Source organism: Hydra vulgaris, chromosome 13 (genome assembly GCF_038396675.1).
Source record: "Hydra vulgaris chromosome 13, alternate assembly HydraT2T_AEP".
In the NCBI taxonomy this organism is placed as follows: Eukaryota; Metazoa; Cnidaria; class Hydrozoa; order Anthoathecata; family Hydridae; genus Hydra; species Hydra vulgaris.
The window spans coordinates 55,125,259-55,150,288 of NC_088932.1; the positions used below are offsets into that span (position 1 = coordinate 55,125,259).

At 27.2% G+C, this 25,030-nt stretch overlaps 1 protein-coding gene across 2 annotated transcripts in view; it reads right to left on the minus strand.

The window, feature by feature from the left end:
* Positions 1-2,632: 2,632 nt before the first annotated feature.
* The window catches only part of LOC100207144 (neuronal acetylcholine receptor subunit alpha-7), a 35,406-nt gene continuing 13,008 nt past the window's right edge, over positions 2,633-25,030 (minus strand). Inside the window, exons 3-9 of one of the 2 annotated variants that reach the window (XM_065816938.1) lie at positions 16,038-16,177; positions 15,575-15,619; positions 15,387-15,496; positions 12,260-12,492; positions 6,803-7,015; positions 3,437-3,659; positions 2,633-3,328 (exon numbers count right to left, since the gene is read on the minus strand). In XM_065816938.1, the coding sequence (XP_065673010.1) occupies positions 2,848-3,328; positions 3,437-3,659; positions 6,803-7,015; positions 12,260-12,492; positions 15,387-15,496; positions 15,575-15,619; positions 16,038-16,177 (1,445 nt within the window). In that variant the 3' untranslated portion in view covers positions 2,633-2,847. The remainder of the gene's footprint in view (positions 3,329-3,436; positions 3,660-6,802; positions 7,016-12,259; positions 12,493-15,386; positions 15,497-15,574; positions 15,620-16,037; positions 16,178-25,030) is intronic. The other variant, XM_065816939.1, reaches the window with a different exon arrangement.

Genomic DNA, 25,030 nt, shown 5'->3' on the forward strand with positions numbered 1-25,030 from the left:
TTTATGTAGATTTTTCATTTTTAAGAGATGATTTGGGGAACATTCGAACCACTTTTCGAACCTTCTGAATTGTTAAGGCTATATTTACACTATTTTGTAAATCATCAATAAATGTAACGCCTGTTGAGCTGTATGACTCATCATTACAGTCAAAGACATCATCAAACTCATCGTATTCACTCAAATTTTCATCGCAATCTTGCAACTGCGATTCAATATATTTTGCTGAAGAGTCTGACTTTTTGTAAAGAACATAACATACTGCCAAATAAAGTCCGTGGGTATAACACAGATAGATATTTCTTTTGTTATCTCTAAAACCATAGTTTGCTTAGCTAAATCATATTGTTTTTTTAACATACTTATGACATGGGATGGATTTTTTGGTAATAACATGCCTTTTTCAAACAATGATTTTCTAATAAATTCACTTTTTGTTATGGCATTTATTGAGAAACCATTCACCGTTGCTAGCTTTGACACAATTTCCTCAATAGTCTGCTGTTTAACAAACAATGTGATTTTCTTTTGCACAATTTTAATTTCCGAACCAGTATCTTCATGTTGACGCTTCATATTTAAATCCAAATCTTTATGTACGTTTTTTAAATGACGAAGGAGCCCGCTTGTCGAAAATCCTTTGCACATTATCTTTACATTGTACATTTTGCAAATTGCAGATTCGCCAGATTTTTCTTTACAAAAATACTGCCATGCTTTCGATCCATTTACAATTGACATGGCATAACTAAATTGAATCGTAAAACAACTAAAGGTAAAGTTATAAATATTTCTTACATATGTATGTTATCTTACTTAAATACAAATACAAAAATTATTAAATATTTCAACACAGAAAAAGTTTAACTTTTCAATAATTTAGAAGTTTAAAAATCAAACTTACTGTTTTCGTTGCAAGAAATCTTTTTTATATTTTATAATAACGGGAAAAAAGAAAACATCGCGTTACGAATTGCCATGGATTTCTTGAGTTAGTTTAAGATAGTTTCGATAACATTTCTTGGTGTGCTTGGTTTTAATATAAGATATGAACACATAAAAATGTAACTAAATGCAATAATATTTTTCTTGTTTTTGGTTGAATTAGTTCAAACAGTTATCATATGTAAAATAAAATAAAATTTTGTTCCGGGATATAACAGTGATATCCCGGGAAATCCCGTTGCCTTTTTTATCCCCGGAATCCCGGGAAAACGGGATCCCGTTTGAGAAACCCTAGTTTTCATTGAAGTCAATTTTTATTAAAGAATTATTTTAATTTCATTTAAGAGCTTTTTTAATTTTTGGTTTAATAAAAGACTCAGCGAGGAAAAACTTGAAATCTTTTTTGCTTTGCTTTCAACTAAAGTTAAAATTGCGTTATTAAATAAAAATCATAAGTATTCTTTTATAATCGCACTTTCTAATTGTTTCATTCTATTACAAGTTCTTTTAGATCATCCATAAAAATGATGATTCGAAAGAACTTGTAATAGAATAAACCAATTAGAAAGTGCGATTATACAAGAATACTTATTTGCAATTTAACTTCAAATATTTTATCTCAGAAATTAAACTTATAAAAACGTTAAACTGCTATAGTTTTTTTGTTAATACTTTTTTGTGTAAAATATATATGTTTCTCTATTATCGGCAATAAGTATTTTTATTATTCGAATTTTCTATCGTTGATGCATTAACAATCACTTAGTTATGACCGTCGTTATATTTAAGCCAATAGTGGTTCTTGCTGTTTTTTAATAATAGATGTTTCAACTATTATTTTACCGCTTTACATTTGTTTATTTAATACATTTAACGAAATTACTTGTTTTTAAATTAAGCTTTATATTTACGGAAAGTTAGACAGTTTCTAGCACACAAAGTCGATGTTCACTGGCCGCTAAACTTATACTTCAATCCCCAATACGTTGTATCCTAATGTAAGCACTCCTAATGCAGTCACTGCCAACGGTCGTTTACAAATTTTACAACATGATGAGACTGTCAATTTGCATAATAATGTGCCTAGTTTGTTTCAAATTAAAAGTTTTGTAGTTTCAAACGCAACGTGGCTTCTTGCTTTCAAGCAAAAAGTGTAAAAACACGGCCATCATAAAGCAATTAGGGGTCGTCCATAAAATACGTACGCTCATAAGGGAGAGGGGGAAGGGTTCATTAAATATCGTACAAAAGCGTAACAATACTCTATTATCGTTGTCCATAACTCAACAGCTAACCAATAGAAAAGTTTATTTTCTGACTAAAGGTCCTAGTTTGTCAACATAAAAGTATGTATGGTATAGAGGAGTCGAGGGTACAGTCTTCCTCTATACACACACATGCCACCCCTTATATACTGGTCCTGAGTAAGGCGGACTTGTATTTTTGGCAACCCGTTTTTTGACTAATGGGTCGAAGCCCCCTCCCCCCCCTTCCCAAAAAAAAAAAACTGTCATTAGGGCCCAAAGTTCTTAAAAAATTTTCCGCTAGATAATTCTAAAAAAAACTCCTTGGATGGATGGATGGGATTTTTCGGCCGAAATTGTTTATAACTTAAAATTGATTTCTTCGGGTTTCAGTTCTTAAATAAAAATATTGTTATTTTGGATTTTGTAAATTAATTTAAAACTTTGTTATGGCTTTATTAAACGAACTATTAAAAAGTGCATTATTAAACAAATACATTTTTGAACTTATTTAAAATCATGCAATTATCAAATTAATATATTACCGAACGAAAAGTCATGTAATTGGATCCACTGGCACTTCCATTTTTGTTAATTTGCTAGCAAAAATTCTATTTTAATAAATGGTTTATTTATCAGTATAAAGTTTATTATATTACTATGATTTGTAACCTGGTGAAAGCGAAAAACATCCCACTATTGTCAGCACATATAACACCGCAAATCCAAAAAATGCGCATTTATCTAAAGTAATAGCCACAATTTTCCATTCGTTTATAAGTTTAACTTTCAGTTCATTTCTATGAATTTCTTCAGTAAAACAATCCATTTTTGCTAGTGTATTGACTACATTTAAGTAAATTTCTTCTTGAGAAGTCTTTTTACTTACACTACCGTCACTACCGTCACTACCGACACTACCGTCTCGTGTTTTTATTTCATTTCTACTTTCAATTTTTTCAAAACAAAAATCTTCTTGTTTAGAACAACTTGTAAGTGTACAATTTGATTGGTAGATTGAACTATTATAATCTTTGACTAGTTGATTACTTGACTTCGAGTTGTCTCCATTAGGTAAAAGTGAATCTCGATTATTTTTATGTATTTTTAGCAGATTTGCTAACCAATTCAGAATGTACCTTGAATATTGAATTTACAAATTAAAATAAAAATTTGCTTAAATTCTCAAAAAAATTAATGATAATTTGTTATAATTAATTACAATAACTCAATAAACGATGAATTACCTTCGCATCCAGTAAGGCATAGGAGGATCACAAGCAGCTTTATGATGCAGAGTCATTATGTAACACAATATCACAATCATGACAATTATTTCAAAAAATACAGAAAGATAAAATATGCTTACTAATGGCACGGAGTCACTTGTATCAGGAATAATACTGGAAACAATCATAGAATATACAGTCAAAGATAAAAGAAGCGCTATTACCAAAGAAATTCGTTCGCCTAAAAAGTTAAAAAATAAATAAACTTTCATATTTGATTGTGAGGTGCTGAGCTTTGTAACGTGGAGCGTTGTGCTATTTTAGTCGAACTTTTAAGTGCAAACTATGAGTATGGCAAATGAAACTAAGCGTTCTAGACTTTATCAATAATCACGCGCTTATAACATTGTGACAAATACGATAGCGCGCTTTTCACGATAAAAACGAACAAAACATTTTCATTTGAATTGCAATGTTGTTAGTTATAAAGATTTTCATTGTTGTAGTGGTAGCTTTTACTCCTACAACAATCTATTTTTATTTGACAATACTTTTTGCTTTTTTATATACATTCATACATACACACTAGGGTGTCCCAAAATAAAAAAAAAAAATACCTCTCAATTTTTTCCCATACTCTAAGGTCCAAATAGGCTAAAATTACCAAAAAAACACTTTTTGTTCCAGTAAAAATGCTGTAAAATTTCATTTTTCAAAAAAAAAGTGCAATTTTTTTATGAAAAATGAAAGTCTCGGAAAAAAATTTATTTCTAGTTTAAGAAGTTATTCTCTGGCAATCAGTATGAGGTTCTTTATTGTGTTACCCAACAAACTGTCTTTAAGAAAGTTCTGGGCCAATAAGATAATCTTTTCTGCACAGCCATTGGCACATTCAATTATTTTTAAAAACCTTTTAAATATTTAAAATGTCAAACAGTCGTTTCGCTTTATCCGCCATTTCAACTCCCCAACATGAATCTCAGCTATCCTACCAGCTCAATAAGTTCCTACTAGCTCAGTAAGCTCCTGCAAGCATGAATCACAACCTATTGAAACCCCGCTTAGTAAGCTCCATTGACCTGCTAACAACTGGTAGCTTTGGTTTTCCCATATGAAACTGCTCAGACAAATTAAAATGTGACATTTTTATAATCTTTTGCTTTTCCTGATTCATCACCTAGGTTACATTCTTAGTCATCCTATAAGCAAGCAGGAATGAAGCATTTACCTAACACCTTAAGAATGAATTATTATTAATATTTTTTAAAAAACTCTAAAATGTAAAACAACTAGTTCACATAACTTCTTGTAGCCCCCGTTTTAAATATCTCTGTAGTCAATGGCCTCTTGAGGTACTTCAGGACCTCCCTTTTAATGTTGTTTAAAAACAACCTAACTTGTTACCCATTCTAATCAAACCTGATGTGATAAGTCTTATCCACCTCGTCCTGAGTGACCATCCTTTATATAATCTTACATATAGTGCTTTCCTGTGCCATTTTAGTTTCTCATCAATAAGATCCTCCATAAAATAAGAAATGTGTACCTCCAACATGTGTTGCTCGCAGATAAATCAGAACAGGGAAGGTTGTGAAGGTGGTAAAAACTCCATAAAAGAATTTCACTGTTAAAATCAGTGATGTAAAGAATTTTAAAATAGTCGTTTATAAAATTGTATATCTGAGGCTTTCCAATGCTGAGAAGCTGGTTAAAATATTCTATCAATCAGCTGCCCATGACAGCTGGTTGATTGAATACTTTATAGGAAACGGTAGCTTTCTAGTATTAGTGTCTTCCTCTTTTTTTCTATATTTGCGTCTATTTTGACAGGACAACCATTGTTAGCCGCAAAACTGAACTTAAAATTGACCAAAGATGACTTAAATCCGCATGACATATTTTTTTTATAAGAGAATTATACATTTATAAACATATAAGGCTCAGGTTATGTTTAAAAAATAGGCGTATGATAAGCATTTTGTTGTGTGTTACTTTAAATCATGTTTATGAGCAGAATACTGAAATTTTCGTAGGTGTTTATTTGATGCATAAAAACCGATTAATGAAGTTATTGCTTTGCAAAACAAAAATATTTCTATAAAAGTATTGATGATTTTTTTTTTGACCACAAGGTCTTCGAGAATGCACAGCTTAAGAATAATTATTATGAACCTCTTCAAATTATTTAAACAAGCGTAACCAAGTCTGTTACAAAAACCAAATATTCATATAAAATAAAAGCATACATTACACAAATAATAATATTATTCACCTTACTATTCAACAATAAATGTTTAAAAAAATAAAAAATGAGAAAAATGTCCTTAGAAATTGAATAACATTGACAACAAAACAACGTTAATTTTCAAATAATTTAATTTTTTTAAATTTAACAAAAATCACTTTTTGACAATTGATTTTGTTTTTTCGGTTATTAATAGCCTCAGTGGACTTCAGAGAATGGCAAAAACTTGAGAAATGTCCTCAAAAAGGAAAAATAAAAGCTATTTCTGATACACTTTTTTGGTGAGCATAATTTAAAGCTTTTGGAAAAGCTCTAAATTACGCATGTTTTTGAGCACAAATCTAATAATACCGGAATTCTTAAAGGTGTTTACTTGATGTATGAACCCCATTTGATGAAGTTGTTTTTTATTAAAGCAAAATAAAAATATTTATCAAATTCAATGAAAGTTTATTTGTCTTTTCTACAATACTTATGAGAAAGCGCGCATTTTTTTAAGCTTAATTATATTTCTGAGCCTCCCAATACATTTTGCCTAAACATACCCGAGCCCAATTCTTAACACCAAAATATGCTTTTAAAAAGTCATAATAGCACTATTCGATAATTAGGCATCATTATTAACTTTATTAAAAACAAAATAAAAGATAAAAATAAATTTCATTTCATATTATTCCAACATTGATGTAACGGACATTTATTCTCAAAAAAATCAAATTTTTCAAATTTTACAGCTATTACTTCCTGGCTTCAAAATTTTTTTTCTGTTGATTTTTAGCTTTAGTGGACTTCAGAGAATGGCAAAAAAATGAGTGGTATCCTGAAGAAAAAAAATATGTTTTTGGGACACCCAATACACACAGAAAAATTTCTCAGACCAAAATTAACTTTCTAATATTAAAAAAAATTGTTTAAATTCTAAGCACTGTTTATAAGATCTGTTAGATTCATCAAAATTTGCTCAACTCGCCTCGCTCGGCCACACTTGTATGCTTTAACTAAACATTTAAATTTTTTTTTTACTATGATAAAAATATTTTTTCTAAAAAACTTTATATTTATTTAAAGATGAAATAATGCTTTTGTATATTTTATACATTCTTTGTTAGGAAGTAGATTTAAAAAATTACAAAACAAACCTGAATCAGAGGGTAAAACAAATGATAGGATAGGAAGCAAGCTTATAATAATTAGCGGAAATATAAGATTGCAAACATAAAACAACGACCTTCTTCGTAATTCTATGGTATATGTAACGTCAGGATAAACTTCTGGGCAGCATATATAAATTTCTTCTCTTCTGATAGCCTTTGCACTAACCAGGTACCACTCTGTGTGGTTTGCAAACTTATCTAAACATTTAAGCAAAATAACGAAGACACCTGAACAGATGCCTAAAAACATTTTTACATTTAAAGTTTGAAAATAGTTAAAAAAACGCAATCAAAAAATTATTTAAAGTTTCAAAATAATAAAAAATTATAAAAAAGAAAACGTTTAAAAGTAATAAAACGTTGAACTTTTGAAAAGAATTAAATAGTTAATTAGCAGCTTTGATTTCTTGACAAAAAATTTAAGTATATATAAATGACTAATAATAATAAGCTATAAATAATTAAAATGGATTATTTAAGTATGATTTAAAAAAATAACAGTTTTAAGTATGTTGAACACGCTATGTCTTGTTGCATTTATTTTAATGGATAACAAAGGTTTAAAAAATTATTCAATAATTTATGTAATTATTATATAACATAATTTATCATAAAAATAAATATAATAATAAAGCTATAGTTTATACAATAATTGTAAAAACATAATAATTTTTTTTATCAATGAACAAATAGTTTTACAAGGTTATATATATATATATATATATATATATATATATATATATATATATATATATATATATATATATATATATATATATATATATATATATATATATATATATATACAGGTTGTTAGCCAGGAAAAAAATTCTTACAGCGTTTTAGCGAAATTGGGAATTTAGGTGCCGCCAAAAAAAAAAAAAAGGTCATTACATTCTGACATTTAAAAAAGTAGATACAATTTTTTAGAAACAATTAAGTTTCAATAAAAACTTTCTATTTTTACTGGGTTATTCATAGGAATATTTTTATATTTTATAAATGTTTAATTCTAATTATTCAACTTGTTTCATTTTGAGCAATCTTCGTCAGTTTTCATTTTTAAATATTATCTCCTTTGTTTAATATTGTAGAGAGAAAACAAGAACAAAAGACAATTGTTTGCAATTTTTTAAATAAATGAATTAATAAATTTATTCATTTGAAACTTAGATCTATTTTAATTGCGTACATCGCTTTTAAACACAGTTTTAAAAGGTTTAAACGATTAGTTACATATATTGTCTTCTGTTATTTTTATTTTCATTTTTAAATTATAAATGTAAAAAAAATGCTAAATAGTATTATATTTTTAACAAAACATTTTTGAAGATTTCCAAGATCCTCTTGTAATTTTTTAACTTGCTAAAACAACTTTTTAATTAACGACAGTCAATAAAAAACACGTTTTATAGGTAGGAATGCCAGAATTTTACGGCTTTTACAAAGGAAAACACTAAAAAAAAAATTGTTACAGGTTTTTAAAATCCGTAAAATTTTAATTTTCGTAAAATCCAGACGTTGGCAAGCCTAATTATATGGAAAAGTTTTGAATGTTTTAGTTTTTAAATACTTTAGCATTTTAAAACTCAAAATTTTAAAATACTTAAAAAAATTTTCTTAACTTTCTTACATAGGTAATCGTATTATTGTTCATCATATTTTATATTACAATTTTTATCATAGATACATTCAAAAGTTAGAAAACTTATTTAAATCGATAGCTTTTAAATGAAAGTTAAATTAAAGTTTCCAAAATTTTGATAACTTTTAATTGAAAAACTTGGTTGGCTCGCCAAATTATTATTGGTTGGCGATTTATAAATTATTCGAACTTATTTATTTGAAACTAGCATGATTTTATAAGCGTATTATGTCCAAACAAAAGCTTTAGTTTTTTTTCGCTTCAGGTTTTTTTAACATTTAAAGAAACTTTTCTCTTTTTTATATAATTTTCTAATCCTTTTTACTACCCATAATAATGAATTTAAAGAATACCATTTCCAAGTCTTTAGATCACTTTCGCTCGTCGGCGTTAACTAAATTTATAACAAAATACAGTATTTTTTATCAATTTTTACAAAAACTACAAGAATTCCGACCAAAAAAGAACTTGCAACCAAGAACAAGCGCCAATAAACGATCGGAACAGATCAAATTTTTAATCTATGGTGTTCATTTTACCTAAAAATCGTGTTTATTTAGAATCTTATTCGAATTTGGACAAGCGATTGGTATTTTAAAAAGATTTAAAAAAAAAAGAATCTACGGTCTGGGTTTTTTCGCTTTAAACATTTATATTTTATGATAACGCAAAATTTATCATTTATTTTTTTCGTCTTTTCATGATTCACAGACCTGATCATTTAACGGAAATATGTCGTAGTCAACAAAATATCATACAGACGCTAAAGTATTTTAAAATGAGGGCATCAACTAAATTTAATCGGCATATTTAAATATCTAGTAAATTAGGTATTTAAGTAAAAAAATATATTTAAATGCAAAAACTAATTTTTTATTTATTTTTTTTTTCAATTTACAGATATACATTAAATATCTACTTAAATTTTGTATTTGTAAACTTAAAAAAAAAAAAATTTTTGTAATTATTGTAAATATTGTTAAAAAAATAATTTTTTAAATTATCTTCGTTTATGTTTTACGCAAATATAAAATATATAATACGCTTCATTGCATGTTTTATTTTTGATTTTTTTGTTGTTAATTTCGGTTTACTTTACCAGCTAACTTATTTTACCGAAATTAAAAATAAATCTTTTAATATAAAAACGTTATTAACTTATTTTAAATTATAATATTTATTATTATTTAAATTTTATTTGCAACTTTCCTTACTTAAGATAAACAACAAGAATGTAAATAAAGATTTTTTGAATAACAAAAATAAATTAATGAAATAATTTATTAAACGTTTTGAACAATTTTAACTGGAGAATAACGACCTCAATTAAAAATTAAAAATAATTTTTTTTTCAACTTTTGAATGAATGATCTTGCTTGTTAATGATGACACGTTTTTTCATATTAAAAAATTGATCTTAATTCTTAATTCATTAATATAATTCATTTCCTTGTCGTGCGTACTAATTGCGTTTTTTACTCGTCTAGCGCAACACTTTAAATCTGAAACGGATTTAATTTTTTTTTTACCATGATCTTAAAAACCTTTGGGAATTTTAAACCAAGTGGAAAACCGCGTTATACGCTGTGCCATCAGGCTGGCTAACACCCTGATATATATATATATATATATATATATATATATATATATATATATATATATATATATATATATATATATTTGTATATTGAGCTGAAAATAATCAAATTACAATGAAACTTTTTTTTTCTCCTTATCCTGAACTTGGTATGGAAGCAGTGAATTCTTCCATACTAAGTTCAGTAAAATTAACGCACTCTGTGAAATTAATAAAGAAGATTCATTATTACCCATGAGAACAGATGATAGCTGTTTGCCTATAGACATTGGGACATTTGTGAAAACTCGTGTTACTAAACAAGTTAACCACAGAATATTGGTTTTCTAGTTAATTAATAATGACTTCAGAATGCCTTTATGGAGTTTTTTTTAAGTATTGCTTTTTTTTTCAAAACTCGGTGAAATACACAGACAAGTACCATTATTCAAGCTAGTCAATTTACCTTTGAAAAGCTATCAAAACTGTTGGAAAAGCTGATGGAGATTTAAAATTACATGGTTACCATACGTATCACAAAGTTGCTATGTGAACAGCATCAGATAAAATTACAGAAGATCCTAACAAACGCGATAAAAAGTCTTAACCATGCTTTAAAATTATTAACTTTCAAATGTCCGTTTGTACCAGCAGTAAAAAATACAATTTGCACAATGAAAAAAGTAATATCATTTTTTTAAACTTCACCAAAGCGGTGAATAATAACGTGCTTAAATATATAAATTAGGTAATGCTTACAAACTTATATGAAACGAGATGAACATGTATATATATATATATATATATATATATATATATATATATATATATATATATATATATATATATATATATTTATATATATATATATATATATATATATATATATATATATATATATATATATATATATATATATATATATGTGTGTGTGTGAGCAATTTATGGAATTTCAATTAATCGGATTTACTCATGACCGAGGCAATAATGCTGTTGTTTATTATTACCGTCAATTAAAGTTGGTCAGTAATAATGAAAAAATAAATTATATAGTTGGTATTTCCATCGATGCAACTGAAACCGAAATTCCACCATGTATTCACCATTATCTTTAAGTCTATACAGCAGTTGGTGTTTAGATGGTCCGTCAAACGCTGAATATACAACTTCACCATCAGAATAAACAATTTATGCAATGGCTGAATAAATTATTTATAACAAAAATTAAAAAAAAATCCAGGTACTCATGTTAGAATTGGATGGTCAAAACATACAACATATCAAGTTGCACTAACGTGCATTGAGAAAATAACAAGTTAACATGTTTACCAGCTCCCTCGTTCAATCATTAGATGGTGAAGTATAATGTCATGTCAAAAAAGTTTGGCAAAAATTATAACAACAGCATTATGCAAGCACATTATGCAGCAGTTTATTAAAAAAAAGTTCTGTTCGGCTTCAAGCCAACCTTTTTAATAGTGGCAATTTAAACGATTATTGATAATTAGAGGATTTGAAAATACTGGTTTATTTCCACTTGATATAAACAAAATTAATAAATCTAAATTACATATTGCTAAAACATTTGAACCAACTAAATAAACATTTCTGAGCAGCAAAAAAAAATGCAAAATAGTGCCATCTAATGTCCATTTTGTTTCAAATAAAATCAATTAAACTTCAGTTAAATTGATTGCTGAGTGACGTTTTTTTTTTTTTATCAGTAGCAAGTAGTCGTTCAATATTGTAGTTGTATACGTGGCTTGAAGGTGCCTTAGGATACACTTAAACTTATTTATTTATATATTTCATTGTAAATTTTAATATACGGCAAATAATAATAGTAAAAAAACAAAACAAAAAAAAAAACATATTGAGTAATTCACAATACTTAAATTGTTCATAATTAAATGCGATAATGAATTATTTATAGTTCTTTTATTTATTTCTTATCTTATTGTAATCTTATACCCAGCTTTTTAACGTAAACACACTACTTTGGGCTAAAGTCAAAATAACACCGAAAGCGTTGGGTCATAGTTGTTCCGACGTTAGCCCAACGTGCTGTTCTAACTTGGTAATAAAGTTGTATGAACTTTTCTACTAATCTATTTAACAATAAAAATTTTTTTTTTATGTTTTCTATAAAATTTTACGTTTATAATCAAACTTATTAACAAAAAAAGTATTTAAGGAAATTTTCTTTTTACTATTTACATACCTAGAATTGCAGAATCTCGATCATTTATAATGTTTAAGCGATGCTTATTATGTGTCCAACTCCCAAATTTAAGCGGGCATTTTTGGGTATCAAATGGAAAGTATTTTAAGTTCATGTCACAATTGCTTGATAAAATAAGTGGTGTTAACCATGTTGTGTATCCTGTGTTATCGACAATGACGCGACTTTTCAAAGTTCCAAAATTTTCAGCAAATAGCCTGTCTTCAGCAACGCTAAAAGTATGTAAAAAAATGTATCATATACAAAAATAACTTAAAAGAAGCAGAAGATGTGCATTGGAACTTGCTGTAAGATTTTACAACACACCCCTAGAAATAACTTTATTTAGTTTATACCCACAAAACTCTTCCTCATTCCAAAAATGTGAAAAGCACAAAAAACTTTTTAAGATAAGTAACTAAAAGTCATGTGGCATACCAAAATTTGACGTTAATATTAGTACTTAATGAGGATGTCTAGCATAAAGCTTAGATAATTGGAGCTAATCCAACCTTGTCCAACCATAAATTTTTATTTCATAAATTAGGTCAAAATTTATTGACAAATTAAAAGTTTTATCAATAAATCTTGTTTTGTTTAAAATAAAGAATCATGTGAAATTTAAAACTTTTTCTCATTTACCTCCTGAAATGACTTTAAATGGTCGTAATATTTAAACAAGAGATTATTTTTTGACTTAATATGAAATATGTTGGTGAATTTCAATCTATATATATAGTATTTTACTTTTTACAAGCTACCTTCAAACAAAAGCTGCTTGAAATGTGTTTGTAATTGCAAACAACAACCACATTTTCAAGTGATCTAATATAGCTTAGACTGTGGTCACCAAATTTTTTTGCTCGCCTAATACAGTTTGAGATCGTAATAAATAGATTTAAGAGCTAGTTTAATTCAATAACATAAGGTAAGATAACATAACAATAACAAAAGCACACAGAAAATTTTATGAACAAAAGTAATTCAAGTTTGCTTAATGAGACATAATTTATGTAAGTTTATAATTTGTCTGTTGTATTAGAAGAATTTAATCAATACAATTAATTGTTTATCTAGTTTTAAATTATTTCTAAAAAATTCTAAAAGGATTTATATTACCAAAGACTCCACCTTCCATTTCGATAAATTCTTTAAAATGTTTCTCAATTTGTGTACCTTTAAAAGAGTTATAGCCCGTAGATTTTTATAGATTGTAGAGAACTGCTCTAAATCTTTGAAAAAAGTAGTGCTTCATAATTTTCGAAAACAGCCATGAACTATTTCACAATCTCTAAGCTTTTTAATTATTAGACAGCGGGAACCGTAATAAAAGACTTCGGAAAAAAATGTAATTTATGTTTTTGAGAAACTTATTCAAGCATTAGGTCAGACTTGGACATAGTCTGGAACCTTGACGATAAATAATAGACCCTAAAAAGTAAACGTTTCTAAACTTTAATATCTTATTTTTTAATTCAATTGATAATTAGACTAGTTTAATTTTGAATTACTCAGTAATGCAAATAATTTTTATTTAATAAATAAAATAAACAATATTGTAAAAATAGTGTAGTTGTTATGTGTTAAATAACGTTAATAGTTGTATCATGCTTTTAATTGGATGAATAAAGTTGCTTATATCATGCTTTAATTTGGACTGGTAACTAATTAATAATTAGTCTATTAAGTCAATAATAAATTATGAGTTATTTATATGTTTCTATGTGGAGTTATAACATTATTATTTATTTACAACATGTTTAAATTTCCAAAATATATTTTACTTTATTTTAATAATTTTATAATTTTTTAACTTCATTATCGTTTAACTTGTTTATAAATATATCTTTTAATATATATAATTCTTTGGTTCAAAATAAAGTACGTCATACATTTTAATAAACTAAAAATAACATTTTTCTGAAAAAAAATGAAATCCCGAAAGTTTTTAGTGTTTAGGGCCTCACTCTTTCTTAATCTGGCATTGCTTCCAACCATCGTAACATACTCTGCAGTTATTTAACAAAAATTTACAGATGTCGGTTGATACACTGTAACCAACACACCATACACATATTAATAATACACCTGAAATACTGAAAATGGTAATTTGCACCATTTTCAACACTGTCAAATATCTACGTATTTCTCATTATACCCATTTATTTAAAAAAGATTTTATACTCTCAATACTATAATACTCTTTCATAATAATTTTGTAATAAACTAATAATACTCTGAGTAAACTAATAATACTTTGAGTATATGACAAGTGTTAACAATATATTTTATTAATAACTTTCTTCCATTTAATAGAAACTTAAAATATTTTTATTTGAGTATATGACAGGTATTAACAATATATTTTATTGTTATTGCTTTAACTGCTACTGTATCAACAAAACTATTATTATTTTCATTCTATAGAATTATTTTTAACTTTGTTACTAATATCATTTTCAATTTATGTTTTAGCTGCCCGAAAAAGACCAAACAGCCTTGTCACAGAGCATTTCGAAAGAGTATTTAACTAGGAAGTTCACGTCTCCTTCTGGGCGTGAAATACGTCCAGAGCTCGCTTTAAACCCTGGAATTCTTGCTTTTAAAGCGATTGGTTTAAAAGAAACGGAGGTAGCTTGTAAAAGCGCTTGCAATAACCACTGCGCCTCTGTCGCTTTTTACTAATTTATCTTTGTTTAGCCTTATTAATATTTAGCCTTATTATTATTATTATTATTATTAGCAATATTAAAAGCTAATTGTTATTGTTATAATTACTTTTGTAACTTTTATTTAGTTTTTTTTCTTTGTCTTCTAAATTTTAGTGTAAACAAATTTGAGTAAATACGTTTAAGATATAGGTAGATATAGATATATTTAGGTAACTAAATGTAATTGTTGTGTGTGGTAGCCTAGACACAGCTCTGTTCCCACATTTTAGTAACCGATCTTAAACAAGGAAAATCCCTATTTTTTTATTTTTTATTTGATTTTTAAAATAACAAAGAGTTTTCTGATAAGAAACAAAAAAAAAACTTTTTGTGGTGTGTTGCAAAATCTTAGACCATATTTGCATCTTGAAAGGAGAACAAGAAAAAAAAAAGAAGCATAAATATAAAACACACACTTATTATATAGCACAATGTCTGGTTTCCAAACTTTCCCAGGATCAACACGTATCTCAGTAATATTGCTATATTTTTCAGGGTCCCACGTTAAATAAGGATTTTTCCATTTCTGAAAATCGATTTCAAATTATAGCTTTGATTTAAATGTTTTCAAGTAAGACAGTTAAACAGTAGTACAATAACTTACCTGATTGATCACAGTACTGATTACAAGTAACTGGTTTCTTTCTTGCTAAATAAATTTTGATTTGTTTATAAAGAATTAAGCGTATAATAAAAATAAGGAGGTTGATTGTTATTATTTATGCAAAAAAAATATATCAAATTAAAAAAAAAAAATTATTAAATTAATTTTAACGTCTATTTTTAGAAATCTAAACTTTTCGACTTTATAACCATATTATTTGATATAAAATTATTGATTATAACCTTATTATTAAAAATAAAATTATTGATTGTAAATGCTGATACATTCTCTTTTTTTATGGTTATATACATGTTCACAAATCAACTTTTTATTGTCATAAAATGTTTAAAAGTTTCAAATTTAATATAAATAAGTAGGTAAATAATTTTTAATGTAAAAATTGGTTGTCATTCATTTTTTATTTTAAAAAATTCTAGGAAAATAGAGGACAAAAGTTGTTTACCACATCAACAAGCTGACACAACATCAATCCAAAAGTAACATTAACAGTATCATTATCATTAACAACGGGCCGTACTGCTGGATTATAGTTTGCAAATAAATCTTGATGGAGCTTTTCTTCATTTTTATGGCAAAAAACAACTAAATATATATAAAAAAGAAATTATATGTATTACTGTTAAAAAATTATATTGCGTCCCTGGTAATGTTGCTTTAACTTACGATGTGGGTTTGCAGGGGTGATTGTACGAGATGGTTTGGGGTGGTATTATATTTGAGGAAGGTGGGGGAGGTGTCACCCCCTTCTCAAAGAAGGCGATTTTTAAGCGATTGTTAGTTTTTGAGGCATATAGTCTGTTATTCAGGCATTTGACACATTTTTTTTTTTAATGCAGTAGGTACTTTTTAAGAATTCACTTCCTCCCCCTCATTTTATTCCTACACCCTGTAGTCTTGCCTCTTATAGTTTTTATTTTGAAGTTTTTTTAGTCTTTGCAGAAGATTTAATCAAAAAGTAAATGAAGATAGTTCTAGCTAAGTTTTTTCTTCCTCAATTCAAACCTTTACTTTACATTAAGTGTTTTACATCCTCACCAATATACCTTTACTCTACATTAAGTGTTTTACATCCTCACCAATATACCTTTACTCTGCATTAAGTGTTTTACATCCTCACCAATATACCTTTACTCTGCATTAAGTGTTTTACATCCTCACCAATATACCTTTACTTTACATTAAGTGTTTTACATCCTCACCAATATTACTTTATTCCAATATGACAAGAAGTATTATATTATTTTTGTAGCCCACACTCAAAGTTTTTCATGATATATAAAGTTTAAAGAAAAATCATTTTTCAACTCCAATAAACTTATTCATTAACGCTCAATATAAAATATGTTTTAGTAAACTTGGAGACATAATAGTTACTTACAAAATGATCAATTCATTTGTACAAAAAATACTTAAGCTATTGAACATTCCTAGGAGGGCTTAAGACGCGGTTTTTGAAGTCTAGGATGGGGACGCAATTGTCAATTTCTAAAGAAAGATCTTCGGTATGTAAAAGTTTCTGACAAAAAAAGACCTTTTTTAAAAAAATTCGGAGGAGTATGAGTCTTCCCCAACCTCCCCCTTCCTCCATTCCTTTTTAACCATTTATTTGCCTTCAATAAAAAATTACAATCACAAAATAGCTTTATTACAAATATAATTGGCAGAAATTCCAGGAGATTATACAATATTATTATGACAATTTAACAATATCAAATATAATATGAATAAAAAAATCAAATTAACCAATAAAAATTAATCAACGTAAACTATATAATAGTGCATTTTAAATATAAATATACCGGACAAATATATGAAACAAAAGAACAAAAAAAGAGAAAAAATGTTTTCTTTTGAAAAGATAATTTCATTTAATTTTTGTTTGTCAGAAATGTTCTCGGAGATTTTTTTGATTACGAAGATTGTATTTGTTAATCGGTTTTACATTATAACGCTTAGTTTTATATTATTAGTTTATTATTGTTATTATTATTATATTATTAGTTTATTATTATTATTATTATTATATTATTATTTAATTACTTTTATATATACAATTCCTATGCTTTTGGCAACTTTCATGGAGATGGTACCGATTTGTTGTTTCCAGAATATGTATTCTTCAACAAGAACTCTAATAAGTCTTGAAATTTTTTCCCTTTTTTAATATTTTATTATCAATAGAGAGGTCAGGCATTGTATTTGGCCGGCATTTTTTTCAGGATATTGGATATCTATATATAGTGTCCATTTTGCTTTATCAATATTGACGAACAACCTGTTTGTTTTAAACCAATATGAGATTTTATTTAATTCTTGTGTCATATTATTAAAAAGTGTATTTATGTTTTCATGAGATCGGAATAGGTTTGTGTCATCAGCAATATTGTCTCTTATCAACCATGAATTCAACATTAATGGTATAAAAAAAGTTAACTAAAAAATGACATCTTGTAAAAATCTTATAAAAAATATAAAAAGTTTCTTTTTTCTTTCATTTGTCAAAAATAGAAAAAATTATTATTCTCAATTCATCTTTAATACAAATTTGAAATCTCTATGGAATGCTAGTTTGAAATCTCTATGAGATGGTAGTTTAAAATCTCTATGTGATGGTAATTTGAAATCTCTATGGGATAGTAACTTAAAATCTCTATGAGATGGCAATATGAATCTCTATGAGATGGCAGTATGAATCTCTATGGGATGGTAATATGAACCTCTATGGGATGGTAATATGAATCTCTACGAGATGGGAATATGAATCTTGTAAATAAAATTTTGAGTTAACTCAAAATCTTCCCGCTTTTTTTCTAACAATTTTATTGTATTTCATACTTAAAAACCTCGCAATTTTATAATTCATTTTTTGTTCCAAAAAAACTACAAAAAAATATCCACTCATTAAAAAGTCCTAACCTTAAATCAATATACGTAAAACCTATAAACAAAGAAAAATTGGGTCTGTCATTCTTTCTTTTATTGAAAGCAAGGCTTGCAGAACTTTCATTATATCAGTCTTATTCTTAAACTTTTTTCAAATGATAATTCTTCTATACTTTCTGAACTATTTAATCTCTCATTTGTTACTGGTATACTCTCTTATGTTTTAAAAATTGCTTCGTTTTAAAAATCTGTTATACTCTAAAAAAATAACTACAGATCAACTTTATCTTTATTTAACCAAACTTCAACCCTATGACAACAAACCTTAGAATAACTTAAGTTTTTCTGATCGAGTATAGAAAACCTTTAGAATAGTTTCAGTATTTTTGATCATACGTCATCAAATCTTTAGAATAATTTAAGTATTTCTGATCAAATGTCAGCAAACCTTTGGAATAATATAAGTATTTTTCTATTTACCACTGCTTAAACGATTCTGTATGCTTGTATTATTGACAATTTATTTTAATACAATTTGTTGTTTTTTGTTATTATTTTTTTCATAATACTGTTAATATTATTAATATAACCAATTTTTTTTTCATTTATTTAGTAGCAGGTTTTGATTAAAATGTTCTTATTACCTTAAGCTTATTAGCATTACTAAAATAATTTGTGGTGCAATGGACAGTGGTTCTTTTGGTATTTTATTTACTTATTTTAATTTTTTTTTTTTTCGTGTTACACAATGATTCAGAAACACTTAAAATTTGACCAAAATACAGTTTCTTTTTTTATTTCAATATTGTTATTAACTAAATTTTTTACAGTTTCTTACGATTTTAACTGCATAAAAAATTAAATAATGAAATAATAGATTTAAATGTTTATATATGTTTGAATTTGAGTGAAACGGATTTTTTTATCAATAAATTTTACCATTATAAAAACTTAATTTTCTCACTATATACAATTCATTTTATTTTTATAACATTCAAAGATAATAGATAACTCTATTTTAGTTTATAAAATATTTTGAATATGTATTTATATAAGCTGCGAGAAATGTATTTAAAAAATGCAACTTTAACGATTTTAAACAGATTTATATGGAGCTAGGACTTTTTACCTTTGACTTCCTTTGCAAAGCCAATTTTTTTTTAAAGAGAGCTTGTATCATTCTATAAGAAACCAAAAATGTTAGCTGCCCCAACTTTCCCCATTTGGAAATAACGTAGTTTTAAAAAGCTCATTTTACAGAAAAAATTAGCGACCTAAAAGCTGATACGTCGTAATTAACTTCAACTTCATGTTTTGAGAGTTTTTTCTGACAAATCTGAACAAAACATTTTAATTTAAATTTTGTATTATGCAAGTAGCTGTGACCAGCCGTGGCGCAGTGGTAGCGCACTTGCCTCAGAAACAAAGGATCCGTTGTTCAAACCCTACCTCTGGGCAAGTTTTGCAACATCGGTTAGGAAGGAGGCGTAAACTTCCTATTAAATGCGTGATAAGACTGTAAGAACTTCTAGGGGCACCTAGATAAAATTAAAAAAAAAAAAGTACATAGCTTATGTAGTTATCTATGCATTGTGGACCAGAAGGCATATTAGGTTTGATGGAGTGTCACCTGGGATTTTTTACTGATTATGTATTTTTTTCATTATACTAACATGGTTTAATCATATTTAAAATTAGTTTCACTTGCTAAGAGTGAAAAAATCACAAAACTATACCCCCCCCCCCCAAACAACAAAAATGAGGGGGTTGGTTATTTTACATGGCCACAACTCTTGAATGCCAAAGTATTTGTTGATGAAATTTGAAATCTATTGATTAATTTTGATTTAATTTATGTCAGTAAAAAAGTTTTTATTGAAAACCTATTTAACACAGGTGGGCATGGGATGTCTAAAATTGTGGGTTATATTTGTCCCTTTGCTCCAATCCCACAACATATTCTAAGGCAGCTTTATTTTACAATATAATAAAATTGAAAAATTTTACAAAGCATAATTTCTATAACTATAAAATATTATAATCTTTTAATTCCAAAATCAACAACAGCAGTTTTTAATCTCCATAATCTTTATGATCTATATTACGCTTATATCTTTGTCACGTAGGCTTAAACTTTGCATGAATCGCCTCACCACATTGTTCTGCATACTTTGACAAGCCGCATCCTGCATGCTTTACAAAAGGAAAAACATGGCAGCATATAATATGGATTTCCAATGACACTGTTAGTGTCTTTCCGAGTGAAGAAGCTGTCTCTTGTAGGCATAAAAAAGCATCTTTAAACAACGCTATTTTGTGTTCTGAGTCAGGATCGAGATTTCTTCCAAAACAAGCTTCTTTTACAGATTTAAAAGCTCTTAAGCTTTGGATTACAGGAAGTAGATAAGGTACTTTAAGTTGCACTTCATGTTGAAGTTCATCAATCAATTTTAAAATTTTATTTGCATTATTACCATCCCAACCAACTCCATGATATCCTCTTTTAATTATATAGTGTTTTTTCAACCACAACTCAAGACCATCCCACTCAGTTAAAAGAAACCCTGCTATTTTATCTACTGCTCCAATGAGAAGATGCAGCTCAGATGGAGCAACTAAATTTTCTAGAAAAGTATTTTTATCAGTGTTAAGATATATTAGGCGTTTGTTCACAATGTTATCAAATTCCTTCATGGACGATCTATTATCTTTGAATCATCATAAAATCAGCATAAAATTTTGAATTATTTGAGATGATTTCATTAAAATTGTTAATGAAAATGATAGATACCTGGATCATGGTTTTGTATACGTGATTCAAATAAGAACCATTTATGGTTGAGCGAAGTTGCGTTTGTGTACCAATATTTTATCGAATCATACTGATATTTTTGTAACTGGATATTGGAGAGCTCAAAATTATTGGCATTTGTAACATTAACTTCTATAGTATTCTGATTTAATATACTTTGGTTATCACTTTCAAATAAAAAATTAAAAAGATTGATTAACTTCAATTAAGGATTGTAAATACACAATCTATTTATTTCAAAAATGGACAATGTATTTGCATTTATTGCTCTTGAGTTTTTTTTAACTTAACAAACTTATTGGATCCAAAATCATAGTAAAAATCTTCATTAAAATACGATTTAAAAATAGTTATTATTTCATTTTATCACAAAGCCTTTGATGTTTCTTATCTGTTCAATACTAAATATACTAAACAACTTAGCAATTGGATCCAATACCATAGTAAAAATCTGGATAACTTTTGCTGCTATTTTCATTTTTGCACTTATCCCTAAATTGCTTTTGTAAAATCCTCCGTGCATCTGTTAAATCTGGATTAATGAGTATGTTTTGAAAATCAATACTTCCCTTTAGTTTTCTTGCATTCATTAAAATAAGATTGCATGTTTCTCGACAAACTCAGCAATAACCGGTGGTGGTTTGCTTAAATCTTTAGATCTTAATCGTATGATTCTGTAAGTTTGAATACTAGTCAAACTCAAATCTTTGATAATTTTACTTATTTTACTTTTATCATCTTCATATTTATCATGTATATCCGTTTTAGATTACAACGGTATACCAAAAATAATTACGTTTTTTTCCTTTCTGGATATGTCAAACAATTCTTGATAAATCGTATTTATCAAATTAAGATACTCTGTTGATTTAGGTTTAACACGTGTAACAACACTTGACCATTTATTACCAGCGCTAACAATACCATTATTTGAACTATTTACCAAACTTCGTGATTTAGCAATTTCGTTTTCTAGACCATCAATGATTTTGTTTTTCTCATCATTTTGTTTTTTTAAAATGCACAACCTTTTTATCATATCATTGAAATCTTTGGATGAAACTGTTCTCATTTGACATTAAGATTGTTCTATAATATTTATTTTAGTCGTCAAACAATCAATTATTTGTTTGAGAGTAGATAATGTACTAATTTTAATTCTCTTGTTAAAGCTTTTATTTGTTATCGTTTTTCTTACGAAAAAAAAAACGCCCGCCATCTTTAAAAACGGCGCGTGTAATAAAAAAATTTTATTCAAAATTTTTAAAAAGAAACTTTATAATCATAATTGACAACGTGATCGCTTTGAAAATAAAGAAGCAAGTTGGCTTGATTCATATCTAGTTTTTCTAGAAAAATTAGAAGAATATTCCATCAAAACAACTTTTAATAACATTACATATCAAAGTGAAAAGAAAACACCTGGTAGAAAATGTCTTGAATGGGAACAATCAAGTAACAGAACAAAAAGAACAAAGAGTGAAATAATGAGAATAAAGCATATTTGTGATGAGTTGATTTTATCTGCTATCGTAAGTTCAAGAAGTGAATGCTCTAGTCTGGTTTTTCTTTAAACCAAAGTAAAACACAGACTTTGGTTTCTTCTTCCAGTCAACCAATAGAGTAGCTAATATTATTAAAAATGAGTCGTATATTATAAAATTATCTCTAAAAAAAATTTGGCCTTGATGATTTCAGCTGATTTGTCACAAAGAGCTTATTAGAAAATAAAGATTGCAGCTAACGAAAGAAACGTTAACATATATTCTTTGAATAGTGATATTTTATACAATAACTTGTTTTTTCGAATGATTCAGTTCTAACTCAAATTATGCAACTAGAGAATGGCGATAAAACAAAAGGAATATTAAGTTGTAAATGGGGGTTTGATAGCGCAGCTAGTCAAAGTGAATAAAACAAAAGTTTGCCAATGATAGTTTGAAAAACTCTAATTTATTTAGTACCACTTTTGTTCCTTTAGATCTTTCATTTGGAAATATTTCTCTTTGGATAAATCCTAAACCATCGTCAAATCGATTTTATCGACCAATACAGTTCAATATCTAAAGGAATCAGAAGTTATTTTGGAATTTGAAAAATAATTCAAAATCAAATATATTTGCTAGAGGATTCAGTCTTTGAGTTGATAAATGTTTAGAAGTAATTGTAACTAAAGTTAGATTTAATTTAAAACTAACAATTATTGACGGCTGCCTATGCAATATGCTTAATTTTTCACAGAATTTTTGCAATATATGTTCAGCTTCTCCAAAAAAATGAATTCTATTGCATCTGGCTCAATACCAACTTCAACTTTCTAATTTAGATAAGATTGAGTTAGGTTTTTCACCATTGCATATTCGGATATGGCGTTTTGAGTGTTTGTTACACATTTCTTACAGACTTAAAATAAAAAAATGGCAAATTCGTTGTAATGATGACAATGAAGTTTGCGACAAAAAAAATGAATCATTCAAAATAAATTTTTTGAAAAGTTAAGCTTAAAAGTAAATTTTCCTAGGCAAGGTGGTTCTGGAACTTCAAATGATAGTAACACAGCCAGACTAGCATTTGAACCTTTTCATTTATTTTGTTTTATTACTGGCATAGATACAGAAATAACAGAACGTTTAGCAATGATTTTGACCATAATTAATTCAAGTTCTGAGGTAGATATAATAAAATTCAGCAAATTATCCACTAAAACAGCAAAGCTTTGAGAAAAATACATGTGGTTTTATATTCCTGTATCCATGCATAATTTATTGCTTCACAGTTCTTAAATAATTTCAAAGTTCTTGTTGCCATTTGGATTGTATTCAGAGGAAGCTCAAGAATCTAGAAAAAAAGATAATAAACAATTCAGACTTCACCATTCAAGAAAAGAAAAAAGACTCCATACAATTATGGACCAACTGCATTATCTTCTTATTTCAAGTGATCTAACAATATCAATTATACTAATTTCACAATATAGAAGTAAATGTTAACCTTTTTTAAATAATTTCAATTTCTTTCCTTGTCTACTTTATCTACATCAGAGCATTCAGCAATTTTGAATAAATATTTTTGACAAAATTAATTTTGACCTAATTTTAAGTTATTCATGATCACTGTGTGGCTTGTGAACTTTTATGTTAAACACGGTTTAAAACGAAACGTTTTCTGAGCGCCCTTTACGCCCTTCAATCTCTATTACTAGTTTATGCTAAAATGCTGCGTCATCAAAATAGCTTTTTTGCTTCTTTTGTTCTTTGCATCTTAATTTCATCAAGATGCTGCGTGCTTTTATTTGCTTTTTAATTTCATTTTATCAGGGTATTTTCTTATTGGTTTAAATTTTTTTTAAAACTATAAATTTTCTTATTGGTAAAAAATTTATTAAAACTATAAATGAAATTTAATTTCATATTTAAGTTGTTGCATCTCAACACTATTGCGATTAATACTATAAAAATAATTGTATTTAAAATAATTTCAAACTTTAAAAATTTCAATACTATATTAAAATTGTTAAAGTTTGATAAACATTGAAGTAGTTTAAATCCAGAATTAGATTGTATTATTTAATGATGTATTAATCAGGGTTTGTAAATTTACCAAATTTTTTCATTCATGATATACTTTTTTTTCTTTCGTTTTTTTCAATTCTTAAGGTGATCACAGAAGCCCTTACGGTTTTATAACAGAGCACCGCGGAAGAGCATTTAACTAGGCAGTTCAGGCCTCCTTCCTTAACA